Raw genomic sequence first — 18,227 nt, forward strand, 5'->3', positions numbered from 1 at the left:
CACAAATATGAGACATCTAGGAAGGTTGGGAATATATGTTGGATATGGAAAAGTATTGATAATTATGTATTTTGTAACACCCCAACCCGGAACAGGCTAACGTGTTACTATTACAGATATCAAATCAACGCCACAATCCAAAATACAACAAAAATTAATGCAACCTACGTCATATTATTAAACAAAATGAATTAACTTTTAGAAGCTTGAACTTCATTTTTTTTTATCTCTCATCACTAAATTCCCAGAATCCCGGATTACCTGAAAACAAAATAAGAAAAACAAAACAAGAAAACACGGCTGAGCCAAAAATTGCCCAGTAACGGAAAGAACAATAGTATAGGTAAGGACAGACGTAAGAGAATAAATATACGAACTTCAATTCAAACTCAAAACCAACCCTTTTTACCGAAACATATACTTAACAAAATTCAGATGTATGATCCGACACTCGGCCAGAACATGGTCAAACGCATGCGGAAATATATCAGAACTATAACAAAAACACCCAGAGCCAGAAACATATAACTTGTAACATATAATGTGTGACGAGTAACATATAACGTGTAACATTTAACTGAACTATAATTTAATGCGAAACATAATCCGATACACGATCGGGACGTAATCTGAATATACTCAAATTTAATCAAATGCATATACACATATCAAAACGGACCAGAAATATAGCGAAACAAAATATAATTACTAAAATACACGACGATGATGTTAAAATAAATAGGTCGTGTAATACGGAAGCACCCAGAGCCTAAACAGAGGGGTACACAGCTAGCTAGTCCATGCACCAAGGAGACGGTGTGGGTGGCGTGCACACATTGTTCCATCTCAAACAGAAGTCAGGAGTCAGGAGTCAGGAGTCGGAGCTAAGATCGATCTATACGCCTCTAAGTGGCCAAGGTACTACATGAGTACTTTCAGAGACGCCGTGAACTTTGATTACGCACTGTCACGATAAGTGCCATGTCAGGAGTCAGGAGTCAGGAGTCGGAGCTAAGATCGATCTATACGCCTCTAAGTGGCCAAGGTACTACATGAGTACTTTCAGAGACGCCGTGAACTTTGATTACGCACTGTCACGATAAGTGCCATGTCGTTGACGCCCCAACGACAAGTCAGAAATGCTCGGGTAACAGAGTACTGAACTAAAGTCGTATAACTAAAATATATTATATAAAATAACTGAACTCAAAATATAACCGACGCGTAACGAAAATCCGTACTACAAAGTAACAAAATAAAATTTATACTATGAGTAACAGAAACCAGAATCCGTACTAGGAAGTAACGAAATATAACTAATACTACGAATGAACGAAATCAGAAACCGTACTACGAAGTAACGGAATATAATAATACTAAGAGTAAACGAAAACAGAATCCGTACTACGAAGTAACAAGAAACAGAATCCGTACTACGAAGTAACGGAATGTATATATAATACTAGAGTAAACGATAACAGATTCCGTACTACGAAGTAACGGAATATAATTAATACTAAAAGGAAACAAAAACAGAATCCGTACAACAAAGTAGCGGACTATAATTAAATACTAAAAATAGCAAAAACAGGAAACCGTACTACAAAATAACGGAGTATAAATAATACTAAAAGGAAACAAAAACAGAAACCGTACTACGAAGTAACGGAATATAAATAATACTAAGAGGAAACAAAGACGGAAACCGTACTAACGAAATATAATTAATACTTCGAGTGAAGAAAAACAGAATCCGTACCTTAGTAGTCGTTTAGGAAGCAAAGTAAAGTCGAATCGTGTTACGTTGTACTAACACCTACATTTCATTTATTTCAATAAGATTTACTTTGTGCTATGTTACGCTGTCTAGTTTACTTGTTGACCGATGATCCCGGCGACTTTAACACAACTCTTTCCGCTAGTCTTAAAAAAACGCTCAAACATAACTAATATCTTTTACCCAAGATTAGGTAGTTGGCCTATGGCCATTTTAAACAAAACGGATTTGTTACCCACGAACCTTGATTAATTTACTTTCATATTTCAATTTAATTACAGATTAAATATAGCATACTCATATATAAGTTATATTTCATCTAATTTATGTTAGCATCTTGAGACAATCATATTCTGTTTAGAATAAGAAAGTGGCCCACTTAACAATTAGTTTAAAACAAATTATTTTACTGGTTATTTGACTATTGAAGAAACAACTAGCATGAGTATTAATACATGGGATAAGATTATAATAATTATATGAATGTGCATGACCAAAACAAGTCAGACGAACAGAACTATTAAGTTATTTGTGTGACCATTTTCTTTGTAACGAAAATCTCATATTTATTAGATGTGTTAGTCGCCGGAACACGCCATACTGGAGCAAGTTAAAACCTATACAAACCAGAAGCGGAGAATCAGAACTATTACCTCACTTGCCGAGTAACATCGAACGTATAAGTACAAAAGAGAACACAGATGCGTGTTGGCGGCTGAAAAGCGGAACAAGACATCAGGTGGTTAGAAACAGTGACGCTACGCGGCGGCTGTAGTGGCTGTGGCTGGCGGTGGGGAGGGTTGTGGTATGGGTGTTTGAACGGGGACGGTGGCTGACGTGCATGAGCAGAGAGAAACGGTGATTTAAGGTTTTTTTTTATGTTGGAGTCTTATCGCGTTTGTGTATATATATATTAAACGAGTTATAAGCGTGATCAAATTCCTAAATAAGTTAGTTGTTTGTTGCTCAAGTTTTCGCTGGAATGTTACAAGTTGTAAACTTGCTCAAACTCAAATTCTTAAATTTCTTATTTTATTCAAAACACTCATCCGTTGATGTTATTATTATTATTATTAATTATACCATTTACAGTTTAAAATAATATTTATATTAAAATTATGGTTATTCGTTTGTTATCTAATACAAAAGTTTGGGTTATTATATATTTAGAGTCATCAACGTGGGATTCGTTTACGACTCAATATTGATTTTTACTTAAACAAAATAATATTTCCAACATGAAGGGGAAATAAGAAGCAGTTGGAAAATTAAAAAGTTGTAATGAATTATCATTATGTTGATCCTCAAGTTAAAAAGTTCATACAAGAAGTTAAAAAGATCATTCATTTACAAGAATTTGCGAATTAATTACCAGATGCATTCACTGACCTAAATAGAGTGACTAGCTAAGTCACATATAACAACTGCTAGTGCTCCAATTAATATTATTTAAATGACAACCATACATTGGTGATGAGTCTATGGCACGCTTGAAGCATGATAGATTATTCAGTTCAAAGAATAAAAATCCTCGAAAATGGAGCAAGTAATGAAAATAGTCAAGTCGAGGTATAATGAAATATTCTCTTTAAGAGACGATAGACATGATGGTTCTAGAAGAGAACCTCAGGTACCTGAAAATAAAAGAGATCTCAACAAACTATATCATGTCTAGATATATATGGAATCGAAAAAAAAATCGACGTCGTTGATAATTTTTGTATAGCGCTTGAAATAATGAAAACGTTGAGGATCAAGAACTAAGTTCTGCCGATAAATGAGATATTAAAATGATTGGCCAACATGAACAGATGCAAATGATGCAGAACTGAATTCTGTCACGAATCTGCTAGTTTTTGGACAAGTGGTCCATACAACTAATTTTTGTAATATATATTAGATATAAAAGAGTCTTTTCTGTGAAAGCTTAATAAGAAAAATAAAATTATGCAAGGTAATGCATAAGTGGCACAACGATGAGGAATTATATTCTCTAGTGGTGGATGCAACACAATTTAATATGGTAATACAAGAGAGAAATTAAATGCATCTGATAAATATTATGATAATGAAATTTATCCTTGAAGGATTTAAATTGCCAAAATCATATATAATAAGTTCTCGAGAACGATATGATTGTATTATATAAATTTGGATCCAAGTACATATTATTCTTATATACATTGATGAATGGAATATATATGGAACTCCAGGTGAGTTACCTAACATGATTTATTGGCTAAAAGTAAGCATATTAAGGATGTAATTCCTATGCATTAATAAGTATATGATGATATTGAATATACTATGTACAAGAATGGTACAATATGGAATTAAATTAAAATAATTCTTGATGACATCTTTAAATATAACATAGAAAAGAATGTGCTAACCAGATGAAGTTATGTGCCAAACTCTTGAAGAGTAAAATTGTATACATGATTGGTTAACATGGAAGGAAATTCATGATGGATTGCAAAACCTTTTGAGTTGTATATTGTATACATGATTGGTTAACATAGAAGGAAGTTCATGACAAATTATACGTGCATGAAGCATTAAGCTAAAATCTCAAGAAATTTATTATATGATAACAAGTTCTATACGTGAACTATAAAAGCTGAATCAGAAATGATATAATCAACTCGGTGATTAACTCTTGGAAAAGAGATATGAATTTGATATATTTGATCCATGTATGGAATATTTTAATATTAAATCAATAATATCATGTTGATGATAGCATTGTATCTTATAAGGAGATGGTATGCGTGTATAGCATTTCTATAATGATATTTTTATCAATCAAACTTCATATATAAAATGTTGGAGCATTTTAATATGAATGACGTTCATCTCATATAAAACAAATTACCCTAATTCTAAATCCAACCACTTGATCAAGAAGTACTATAGTTTATTGCAATTGGTGCAATATTTCTCACTAGTTATACACAACTAGATATATAATTTATTTTTATATATTAATATGATATAACTTGTTTTAAGTGAAGAGGCTTTGAAATGAGCTAAACATAAATATTTTGACACATTCAAGGTATGAAAGATATGAGTCTATATTTTACTTCGAAATGAGCTAAACATAAATATTTTGATTCATTCAAGGTATGAAAGATATGAGTTTATATTTTACTAACCCGTAAAAAGGAGGTCTGGTTAGTTATGTTGATGCAGGGAATGTAATAAAGTCATAGATGTGGTACTTATTTACAAGATGAGACACTACAACTCACTTGTTTACAAGATGAGGCACTGCAAGTCATACACGAAGACTGTACATCATTCCTCCAAATAGGAAGTATAAATTACAAGATTAAGCGGAGGAGTTTTAATTACAAAAGTCTTAAACAAACTTTCCCAGAAGATCAGAATCTGCCACTTAAAGGATGTATAAATGAGGGGGGGTATTATATGCGTTGCACTCTTTTTCCCTTAGCTATGGTTTTGTCCCAATGGGTTTTCCTAGCAAGATTTTTAACGAGACAACATCCAAAAGCGTGTATTTGCTTTGTCACATGGATAGTCAAGGGGGAGTGTTATGAATAATTATGGTTTGATGACTATCCATATTCTAACCCCACATTACCATTAAGTTTGTATTAATGTTGTGACCCTATAAATAGAGGGTTATTGTATTTGATCTAAAATACTCAATGAAAAGACTTATCTCATCTATCATTCTTTACTATATCTATCTTTATATTATGTTCTTATGTTCTTATTATGTTTATCTACTATGCTACTTGGTTGCTAATAGGTTGTTGTTTTACAACAAAAATGTCTTTGTTAATGAGTCAGGGCAGGGTGGTTTCGTGTTCGAGTTTGAAATTAAACGAGTCAGCTTAATTAGGTTTGAGTTTGATTTTAAAGTTAAACGAGACTAAGATTGAGTCAACGATCTAAGCCATGGTAGATTTTGGCTCGGTTACAAAAATGAGCCAACTCAGCTAAGGTTGTTTCAAATCAAGTTTTTTTAGCTAATTTTATCTGATTGAGTCACGAGCCGCGAGCTTTTTGAACAACCCATGCGTTTTACCTCATAATGGCCATTTTACTTTTAGATTTCAGAAATGTTCCTTACATACAAGAAAACCGGCGTCGGCGCCCGTATTAGAAACACTATCGTGTGACTTAATTTTTTATCGACATTCAATTTAGGAGCAAAGTATACCTAAGAAAAATGTGAGCAATTTATAACAAATGACAACGGATTGAATGGCAAGAATGAAGTTAAAGTATCAACATCTTAGAAGACAGTTCTCAAGGAAGCAATAAAAAGATCACTTACACATGAGTTCCAATTTACAAATAACTTAGAAAACTTTATTGAACAAAGAGGAATAGTCCGAAAGCATTTCATGCTACTACTTTTCCACAAACCACAGAGCACTAGATTGTTCGGTGTCATCTCGAACTTACAAGCTTATTAAATAATAGTACACTGTACAACTACCATATTCGGTAGTACAACTACTAGTCTTGTTGTAGTATAGAAGACACACATTTATGTCGCACAATACAAACATAAGTTGTTTATATAACAACGGTATCAAAATAGACGCTAATGTTTTAGTTTATTCAATCTTTACAATAAAATACATCATTAAAGAACATATTCATAATCTTTCATCACTGTATTACATGTATTTAATTCATTTTGTAAATGAAATTCCAAAACTTTGTTTCATTTTTCATTTTCAAAGTGCAACAAGCTTAAGTTCAACTAAAATGTAAACATGAAGTCTTAATTATATAATGAACAAGCTATCCATTTTCTAATATATATAATATAATTTATGTAATTTCCTCACTAACACATTCTTGCTAATTTCCTCCCTCTTATCATATCAGTTTAGAATTAGGTTATAAGCCGTGGCTTAACTAGTAAGGTTTTGTTAAAGCGCTACGTCATTGTCACGTAGACATTAAGGCTTTAACTAACTCACACATTAACCAGGATGTTGTGGCCTAACTAGCTAGCTAGGGAGAAAACAATGAAAAAAAAAACTTGATCGGTTGTTTGTAAGTGGCCACACCCTCCATTTGTTAAAGAGCTCGTTATCACTTTAACAAATCTCCATAACGCCTTGGGGCGGTGTAGCCGGCATTAAGAGGCCGGCACATCAGCCATAAAGCCGGTTAACTAGCTCTGCAACGACCAACCATATAGATGAAAGTGGTATCATATATATTGTCACGTAAACAACGTATACAATAATTTATTTTGGTGATACAGCTTTTACAGTCGAAAACTTTAATTCGAACAATCAAATACTAAAAAGTCAAAATTCTTTGAACCACATAACAAACCAATAAATCAAAGAAAATACAACTGATATGGCAAGCAAACAAACCAACTAATTAAAATTTTATTTCTAGTTACAAATCAAAGTATAAGCCCGAACATCATGAAACCCGCAACATCAAGTAGAGTAACTATGAACATATATATTAGACAAGACAAAACCACAAACCAAAACACCACAAATCAGAGTTTAATTATGTTCTAGATTACAAATACATATTACATGACGTACGCTCAAATGAAATGAATCAATCATTTACGAAGGTGTTTGATCTTGCGCCAACCTTTTTTGCAAGAACTTTCAACTATCCTTGCTCCTTTATAGAAGAACCTCTTTATATCCTTAGCCCTTGACTTAACTTGACGCTCAAAGCTACCCATTCTTGTTGCTTTTGTTTTGACTATCAAGATGAGTTTGGTGAGAAAATTGGAGATAAGTGTGACGAGGGATTATTATTATTATTATTATGAATAGAGGAAAAGGTGATAGTTTTTAAACGGAAGTCACAAGAACCGTTGGATCAAAAGATACAAGAGCACGTATCCTTGGTAGGAGAAGTGATAAGCAACCTTTATTCTATCTTTTTTCTATTTTCTATTGAGGGGTCAAGAATATTGTATTTTTCTAGTGACATCTAGCTATTTTATATTGTAAACTTCTAAAAGAATAAATTCGTACTATATGGCTATCCTCAAAAGTTCAATTATTGGAGCTCCTGTTTGTACATAAACACCACAAAGTTTCTATTTGATTTACAAATAATATATAAAAACCATAACACATAGTTGAAAAGTGAAAATATAAGCTATACATAACAAATAAGCGACTAGCTTTGCGAGCCTATTTTTTTATTTTTTGCCGTTTCTTTTATTTCGCTGCTTCCTATTCTAATTCTTAATTTAACAAAATTAGCTTAGAAAAACATTAGTAACAAAACATAATGTATTATACGTAATTTCATTCATATCTTATTTCAAAATACACGAGTTACTTACATAGCAAAACAAATAAACAAAAATATTTAAATCCCCAAGCTGCCTTTCTCCCGCTTTGAAAAAAATCTATTGTTGCATCATGCAGTCCTAACTACCAAACCAACACTTTGCTTCCGCCACCATCATCTCGGTGACACCTTCACTTTGCCACCACCAACATCACCATATTAGCACCATCTCTCTCGTACCAGTATCACGATCTTTTTTACTTTCTCATGTTTTTGTAGGTTTTATAGTTTATAATAGTCTAGACAATCTTTTTGAATCGTCTACGTGTTACTCTTAAATTGGAGAATTTTAATGGTATTCCTGCAATCTCTATATAGGAATAGTATTAAACAAGTACTTAGTACTCTACACTTCCTAACCCATATCAATGTTTATTCTTATTTCTCTTTGGTGTTAAGTAAATTTAATTAAACTAAAATGGCTTGATGAAGCTAAAGTCACAAAACAGTTTTTCATATCTATTACTGGATATAAAATAAATATTAAAGATTAAATATGTGTTTAATATTGCTGAGGTGGTGAGTTGTCAATGTAATGGGGCTGGAATGAGTGAATGACCTTTAAAACTGTTTTTCAACAGTCATTTGGTGTTGTATACATCATCTTGAGTTATTATATACCCATTCATTGCATCCAAATTTAATTTGATGTATGTTATAATCTTGTTAGCTACTAGAAAGTAATCAAATGTCATGATTTTTCACCATCCTTGGTTCATAAACTTATTTATGATATTTTACCAAAACGTTATCCATCTATAAATGTATTATAAAAAATTGCACAAAAATGTTATGGGAGTCTAAAACAAGCTAGTTTTATTCTCTTGTAATAGCAAATAGCTACCAACTTATAAGGTGCAAAGAACAATGGAATAATATAACTGAATCAATTAGGTAAGCAGAAGAAACTATACTTGTAGTTTTCATGCATTTGGAGCCTCTTGTTTAGCTTCTTTTGTCGCGGTTTCGGGTGGTGGTGTCATGTGGGGAGGAGGGTTTTGCTTCAATTTCATACAAAGTTGTCTCATTCTTGTAAGATCGGTAGGTTTCCCGGGTTTTGGACCCTGAATGACAACAATCCCGGGTTTCTTTTCGTCTTCTTTCTCCTTCTTTGCTCTCCTTTTATCAATGATGGCAACCTCACGCGGTATCAGCTCCGCTATTGCTTTCCAATATTGTTTATCCGCTTCCTTGTGAAACTTCTCTTGATTAATCAAGTATAACTGACCAAGGTTGCAATTAACCCATTCAGTCACAAAAACACATATGTTTGCAACCATAAAACATTGTACCTTCTCGCTTTCTATGTTGAGAGCCTTGTTGGCTTCTCTGTTCTTTTGCTTTTTTTCGTTGAATGCTCGTTTGAATTCGTCCGCTTCAGCAATTGCCTGATTCCTCAATCCCTTCTCCTCCTTTTGCTTTTCTTCAAGATAAATGGCATTTTCACTGCAAGGATGGATGTACAATGTCATGAATTCACCAAAACTAGTTGATTTTGACCAAATAATACTAAATTAGAGGACCCCCATGAATTTTTTGTAGGAGTAGGTGATTTAGAAAAAAAATAAAATGTTTTTATGTGGGCAATTAAGTTAGCTAGCCCGTTACCTCTAGTAGCGGCCTTCAACTTAGTTTTGCTGATCAGATGGCAAGTCTACTTATTAAAGTAGCAGACTCGAAGAAAGAATGGTCTTTCTCATGTATTTATTCATTTCCCAAGACAATTCAGACTGATTTTTTTATTCTTCTTTCTTCGAGTTCACAACTTTAATAAGCAGACTTGCCACTCACCAAAAGTTAGTTAAAGTCCGCCACTTGAGGCAGCGGGTTATCTAGATATAGTCAAAAATTCGTTGTCAACCTAAATATACTAATTTTTTTCTTAATCCCATGCTCTTGCAAAAAAATTAATCTCCACTGCTCCCATGTAACATGATCAAAGGTTTAAAATGTTTGTGAATGACAACAATATCAGGGAATCAAAGTAAATGCTTTAAGCAATTTGTAACAATGACAATGGAGTGATGAATAAACAGATAGTACTTGCACTTTAGCTTACAAGAAAACATTACATAATTACAAGAAAACTGATGGTGCGGCTTAGTAATGTTTTAAGTAATTACTCTATGATGTAATTATATAATTACTCTACTTGATTCTCACGTTTAGCACGCTAATTTCATTTGTACGTTAATTTTCCCCGTGATTTAATTGTGGAGTAAATAACAAATCATTAATTAAGCCGCACATAGACGGGTACATGTTCATATCAAATTGATCATCGTATCAAACAAATGTGCATTAAACGTTAGAATTATAAATATACAATAACTAACAATTATACGATCTAATAACAAAAATGACAACTCTTTCAAAACAATGAGGTAAAACAGTAAGATGAGACGTTAAAATTACCGACGCCACTCACGAAACGCAGCACCTTCCTCGCGCATCTGAATAGGATCAGGAAGAAGAGGTCCGTTACTTATATCACCATTGGAGAAAATGGGCTCTAAATCATTAGTCCCGAAGTGTTTCGATTCGGGGTCGAAGGAGGTTGGTGTGGAGAATCCTACAAAATTGTCCTGAGAATACGTCCTTTGAACTGGAGTGTAGGGTGGCTGAGGAGGAGCGTCATGTACGGTGGTAATGTCATTGGAAACTGAAATTGAACCGTTGTTTTGAGGGACGTAACCGCCATTGTCTTCAATCGTCGTTACCGACTGAAGATCTTCTCCTCCGTTGCCCATGCAAAATGTGCCGATGAAATTGTCCATTTTTGTTAGAGATTTTTGAGATTTGAAGATGCATGCATTGTGATGTGTCTTGTAAGAAGATGAGACCACGTACTACATTTGTTATGTTCCACAAATGGTCCTTTATCTTTAAGTTTGTCATTCATTCTTTCGACCATTATTTTACAATACACTAACGCATGTGAGTGTTTGTGGGGTTAAGGCCCACAATATACATAAACCTTAGATATTTCACAACCCTTTTAGTTATGCTTTGTATCAGGGGAGGCTCGGAGGATGTGCGAACCGCACCATCGGTCGGGGCACATAAGTTTCGGGGACACAAAATTTTTTATACATATTACATATATATGTTTTTGGTGTTAAAAATATGGTTATTTGCAATAGTTTATGAGATAATTACATGCACAGAATGGTTTCTGCTTATAATAAATCGGCCGATAAAAGCTTTACCTATGTACATTAGCGAATAAAAAATTTTCATTAAGGCCTACGGACATATTTATTTTGGCTCAGCTGATGTATTTAAATTCTCGGAGTCGGCCCTGCTATGTATTTTCATAATATTTAATGTGAGGGCTTTTACGACAACACATTTATTATATATCTTCAGTGTGAACTCTCAATAGTAGATAATAATTCTCATTCGAGCATCCACGTTGGAGTTTGGTATTCATTAGTATATTGTTTGGAACCAACAGTTGAATTAATAAGACTTTACAGTTTGCACAATGCATGTTGTCATAGTCATGCAAATAGTTAATTAAATTAGATAATTAGAGTAAATAGGAGGTTATCATATCCATGAGGAATACGTAGTTAATATTACATGACCTCCAATAACGTAAACTAATTATAAATAAACTGACAAAACTAACCTTTGAGAATTGATTGATTAAAAGCATAAAAGTGAAATGGAACTTGATTTGTAAGCAACAATCAAAAGGTGACCACACCTTGGTTTAGATTGTGAACCAGACTAAACAACCTAGTTACAATGACTTGGAAAGTACATAGACATGGTTTGTTGACTACTCGTTTAGATAAACAATTAAAAGATATAGTATTTGACAATGACGACTAACGCCATGAAACAGAATAATTGAGACAATTGAATATGAATCTAACTATTACCAATTTAATGTTTTAAAATGCAATTGATATTGATGGTTAATGATGAACAAGTCAATGCAATAACTTAACCCTAATTGTTGATAATTTCAAACAAAATAACTAATGAACATAACTTAATTCAAATAACTTAAAAGTGTTCAATCAATCAAATTAAACATACAGATTCCGTCTAACAGAATAATTAACCAAAATCTAAATATCCAAATACATGTAAGAGAATGTTGAAAACCAAAAACAAACTCAAAGTAACAATATTCTCACCAAAAAACATATAATAACATATGTTTAAACATGTCACTTGACATAAAATAACCCAAACATGTCACAACATCATCAACAAGTCATATAATATTAACTATTAACACAAAATGACACCCGAATTACAAAAGATGTTTAGTTCCTTCAATTCACATATAGTAAGCATATACTTTCATGCTCGGATTGTGAAAATATTCACTTTTACTCATAGGATCTTAAAATGTGACAGCGTATTTTTTTAGAATGGCAAAATGTGGCAATGTATTCAATATTAACGGTCACTCATTTATTCCAATTTTTATAATGTGACTTTTAAAACTATTCAATAGAACATGCAAATATGTATTTTAGTTTTATTTATTTGAGTTATGAAAAACATGTTAATTGTAAAAGATTTCAACTCATTTAAAATGTTTTTACCATACTTATAATTAGAAACAAATACCTGTCATTATATTGAATAGTTTTAATACTTCAAAGAACTTAATAAAAAAAGTATTAATAATTAGGTGTCTTATCTTTTTTGCAACATCCATATATAAAAAACTCGATACTAATTTAAAAATTCCCCTCTGTCCTTTATTAGTAACGTATATTCATTCCTTAAGTTGGTGGAATAAAATTGGTAGCTAAAGACAAATATTGGCAAGGTCAAACGTGAGTGCTACTAATTCATTGGGTGAATTAAATAAACATATCTCTCCCTCGGATAAACTAAGCTGCAGGCCGAAACCCAAAGCCATTTGCTAAGTTTCTATTTTTATATTTTTACAACTTTTGAAAGAAATGGTCAAAAAATTTCGATTTAAATGTCGACATTGTGCCCATTTCACATGAACCGCTCTCCCAAGACAAATGATGGGGAAGAAGCTTGGCTCCTTCAAGAAACTAGCAAAATTGGTCAAAGCGAACCGCACCCCGGGTCGTGAACCATCGCACCATGACCACTTGCTAAAGACATATAGCGAAGAAGGCTGCATCGAAGCTAATACAACGACGCCAAGAGGGTTTTTTGCGATATATGTTGGTGACGAGCAACGAAGATTTGTAGTTCCAACGGCACATCTATCTCACCCGCTCTTTAAAATGTTGTTGGAGAAGGCGTATGATGATCATGAAGAGCAGACTAACCGGTTGGTTGTTCCGTGTAGTGTTGCGGCTTTCGAAAAGGTGGTTAACACGGTTGAATGTTCAAATGGCATGTTTGATATTGAGCATTTGGTTGAGGAGTTTATTTGAAGGCTTTGTTTAGCGAATTTCGGTTTAGTTTTGGTAATTAGATGATGCAATGATTAACCTTGGTTTAGTTCCATTTGTGAGTCATATTGTTGTAATCACATTGGTTTCCAACATATATATATGGCTTTGTTTTCATTTTTAACCGGTCATTATGACAACATCTTCGATCCATCATCATTTATGAGTTACATTATTGTAATCTCACTAGTTTTCAACATATGTATGCCTTTGATGAGTTCCATTGTTTTTCTAATATAGTTTTAAACGGATATGCCAAGTATTCATCAAGTACAACGATTTTAGAAAATGAGAGAGAGAGAGAGAGAGAGAAAAGAATGAAGATTAGTATTTCTCTTCTAACACTATGACTCCTAATTAATATACATACACATACATTGGAGTCATGTCATGTACAATAATACTTACTCCGGCGGACATAAATCTTGGTATTTCATCGGTGAAGGTGAGACATATCGGTAACATGTCAGTGATACCATGTTAGTAAACATGCCATGGATAATGCGACAGGACATACATAGAATCAACGATGAATTTCCGGAAGCTTCTATGGTTATGCAAACCATACGTTATTTTCTCTTACATATTTTTAAGATTGAAAATTGGGTTTAATAATAATCAATTGGGTTAATAATATATATATATATATATTTTTTTGATCCAATCATTTATTTTTCAAAGAAACATCAAAACGATTTATAATGAAGTGGCAGGTAAGCGTGCAACAAGCTGCGCCGCAACCCCCTTTTGGATAGCAAACTCAATCCTACTAAAAACAAAGTTTCGATTCTTATGGGCCGATACGTTACTATGCGCAACTTTCTGAACCCTATTCAAAAGGTCCACGGCATCCGAAGCTAAGAAACCAAAAGTGTCAAAGGCGAAGGGGATAAACAAGAGTTGACTCTCCAAACAAGCTCTTACCGACAAACCATTTCCCGACAGATTACCCGTGAACTATGGGTTTCTTTCCTTTTTTAACAAGTTTCCGTCATCTAAGAGACATGTACTCACTACCTTCCAATCACGTATTCACGTGGTGTTTTTAAGGTTTTGCGCTTGTCAACAACCCATTAGTGACTCTAGATTTCTGATATATGGCAACAGTTTTCTGAAATATATGTCAACCAATCTACCTATTTATCCTAGCATATCCATGATATCGAATATTAAAAATAATATAAAACACCACTATACGATTCTTCTAAATTATAACTCTCACTTACAAAATGATATCATTTAATTAATATTGAAAAGTAATAACAAAGGCTCCAAAAAAGAGTCAAATACTATTCAGGTTCCATCGATTCAAGCCGAACATCATAAGCCCATACACACGTTTCGGACTTCTAACGAAACGCTAGGCCCATACAAGCCATTCCCTCTAATGTAAACAAGTATTGTGAACCGCGCGCGTTGCGGCGCAAAACGTTAAACCATGAAACAGGTCGATTTTACATTACATGTTCATCATAACAAAGTTATTATATAAACACAAAAAATTAAGTGTATGCTGGCTTCATTATAGAACCATAATCTGATAATACAATTATTTTTGTTTCTACCAAATCGCTTTCTTGTCATAGATTACATCAGCTCAAATTGCTAAAGTAATGAGTTAATAAACTTGGTCTGTCTAGTTCCTTGTAACACAACAGGTAGGCGTTGAATCGTCCAATTCATGACACGAACTTCCTTCACTCGTGCATCCGTATTCACCAAATGCATTCCTCTTTCATGGAATTGAGATCGTCTATTTTAATCTCTCAAGTATTCGTGTTATCCATTCACCTTATTTCCTTATACATAAGGAAGTTAAAGAACTGCATAGATTTTATTAATTAACTTACAACATTCATTTTTATCCGAGTTTTCTCAACTTTGATTTCTTCAAGGGTAGCACACATAATGGTTGCCTTTCTACAAAGAAATTAGAAAACAATATCACAATCACATTAATTATACCAGAAGAAAATGATTCGGTTAGGGTGTGACGGAGGAGGATTACCATATGCAATCGGGTAGAGGCGGATTGATTTAGGGGAAGTAGGAGAAAGTGGTCAGACATTTCAAGAACATCACACCCACGACCCGTTTAATTCTCCAAGCTTTCTTGGACGCCCCCTTATCTTCTACTCCGGCTCAATGTTGATCCCGGATGACAACAGTTCTTGGACACCCCCTTTTCTTCTACTCCGACTCAATGTCGATCCCGGATGACAACAGTTCTTGGATGCCCCCTTTTCTTCTACTCCGACTCAATGTCGATCCCGGATGACAACAGTTACTTCCCGTAACGATCGAAATTATTCTGCAGCTACAACAGTTACTTCCCGTCACATGTAGTTATGCCTGAATATTACATTGATAATGCATACAAAATAAAAATGCTAGCAAATGAATATCCAAAAGTGGGATTGAACCAGAAAAACTAACCTCTTGCAGTAGCTTGTTCATTGTTTTTCCAGTTATGTCTTGACTTCGGTCAAAGTCAGTAGCCTATCATATCATGTTGTTATTTGTTGTTGTCATAAATATAAGAACTGGTAATAAACTTTTTCGTTTATCAGAAACAAAAGAAAGAAACAATAAATAAAGAACCGAAACATAAATAATATAAAAGAAGTGCTCTACCTCAGGATGAAATGACACCTGCGTGAATCAGAGACAATAAAAACCAAACAATGAATTCAACAACAACTAAAGGAGAAACAGATTTTGAGAAAGAACAAATTATTATCTACATCAAATCGGTTTTAAAATGTAGTAAACCCCTGCCTTCACTGTTAGGATCCAGTTTTTGAATAAGTGTATAAGCATGCTAACAAAGTGAAATGAAAAAGGAACTACCGAGGCACTGATTGTTAGTATTATAGCAAAACACACAAAATAAATATATTGAATTTGCGAATCAAATAATCAAAATTACATTGCCTGGCCACCATCCTATTGTAGGCAAAGCAAGCAAAACCGAACTCCGACGGAACACCACAGCAGCAACTTCTTATAGTTAACGGAGAAGAATAATTGGCCGTTGGAACGCTATCAATAGAGCATACATCAAGATTTATGCTATGACATAAAAAAATGAAATCATTAAGGTGAGCAAATTCTCTCAAGTTTTTCATCAAACAGTTTACATGCATCTCAAACATCAAAATGAAACAACAATTTCAACAAACAAAAACACACATCTGACCACAAATTTCATATAGAAAGAAGAAAACAGTAATAAAAGAGCAACAAATTGCACCTCCATACCTCGTGGCTCCACAATCGCAAATGAATAGGGATTCGATAAGCAAAACCCTAAAAAACCAAAATCGAACAATTTAGCAGAATTATTTCTAAGAATTGAGCAATGTAAACAACTTAGAGAGCAATATAAATTTTCAAAAAAAAATTGAGTTAAAAAAACCTGCTAACCGGAGTGAAAGCACGGTGACATGAAAGATAACGACTTTCTTCCCGGCGGCGAGAGTGTGCACGGAGACTTGTTGCAACTGATGATCGTCACAGAAGTAGGCCAAGGTCACGTCAGTTTTTGCGTGCTCGTCCGCCGGAGCACATCGCATGCTTCTTCCTGTTTCATCTTTTTACATCTGTATATTTTTGTGAAGAAATGAGAGACACGTGCCCTATACGTGGTTGAAATTTGAGAAGCGTGAACTGAAATGCATATACTAATTGTACATAAGGCTCATATCATTGTACAGTGAAGCTACAGTAACTTTTGTCTCCCAATAGACGAATGCCTTTTAATTATAACAAGTAATTGTACCCGCGCATTGCAGCGGGCCAAGTTGATACCATTCTTTTTGCATATTAGACAACAATCGTGCGTTGCGCCGATATTCTACCGTTGGCTCCGTTTTGCACATTACACCGAAAAGGAATAATGCAGATTTTAATGCAACTCGTTAAAACGTGAATAACGTTAATGTATGTACATAAGTTTTTTTATGTATCAAAATAAAACGTATAAAAATTTGTCCTTTTTGACTTGTTACTTGATCTTAGCTTGGCGAGTCTTCGCATAATCTTGTAAAGCCCGTATCGTCAAAACAAAATGTATGAACACTTAGAAATGCTTAAAAAAATGGAACCCAAGAATGATATATTTACCTTCATATAAGGTCTAGTATTCCCAATTGCATCAACAATTTCAAGTCCTAGATTGTATGGAGTTGCAAGAAAATCTAAAATAAATGAATATTAAATGGAGTAATAAAAAGGATTTATCTTTTGTTCATATTAATAAACTTAACACATAAAAATTAACTATTCCATATTAACATGTCATAGCAAATGGGGCAAGCATGTACTTGTTTCATTTATTTTGTTTGGGGCAAATAAGTTGCCTAAACACAAAGTAAACATATTAATATAACTTTGTCTAATTTGGCATTCAATTCACATATTCAAAATTTGGTAAAGAGATGAATTCACCATGAATGATTTGAGGCGTGAGTAGAGGCAGAATTATTGAGCAGGCTCGCTGCCTTGAATTGTTATATTATGAATTGAACAAAGGACATGCGTGTTAGTTGGTTACCAAAGTGACAAATTACCAGGGTCGTCTCCGAGAATTTAAATACCTCGGCCGAGCCAAAAAAAAAATGCCCGTAGGCCTTAACGAAAATTTTTTATTCGTTAATGTACATGGATAAAACTTGTATCGACCAATTTATTATAAGTAGAAACCATTCTGAGAA

At 33.6% G+C, this 18,227-nt stretch overlaps 1 protein-coding gene and 1 pseudogene across 1 annotated transcript; one reads left to right on the forward strand and one right to left on the reverse strand.

Moving 5' to 3' along the window:
* Nucleotides 1-8,896: 8,896 nt before the first annotated feature.
* LOC143569102 (clathrin light chain 2 pseudogene) lies at nt 8,897-10,884 on the reverse strand (annotated as a pseudogene).
* A 2,229-nt stretch (nt 10,885-13,113) lies between these two features.
* LOC143569103 (auxin-responsive protein SAUR15-like) lies at nt 13,114-13,494 on the forward strand. Its single transcript, XM_077055087.1, has one exon. It carries the CDS (start codon nt 13,114-13,116, stop codon nt 13,492-13,494), a length of 381 nt encoding a protein of 126 aa, XP_076911202.1.
* The last annotated feature ends 4,733 nt before the right edge of the window (nt 13,495-18,227 follow it).

Source organism: Bidens hawaiensis, unplaced genomic scaffold (assembly GCF_021521415.1).
Source record: "Bidens hawaiensis isolate Kalapana, Puna unplaced genomic scaffold, B.hawaiensis_p1.1 tig00024311_1, whole genome shotgun sequence".
In the NCBI taxonomy this organism is placed as follows: domain Eukaryota; kingdom Viridiplantae; phylum Streptophyta; class Magnoliopsida; order Asterales; family Asteraceae; genus Bidens; species Bidens hawaiensis.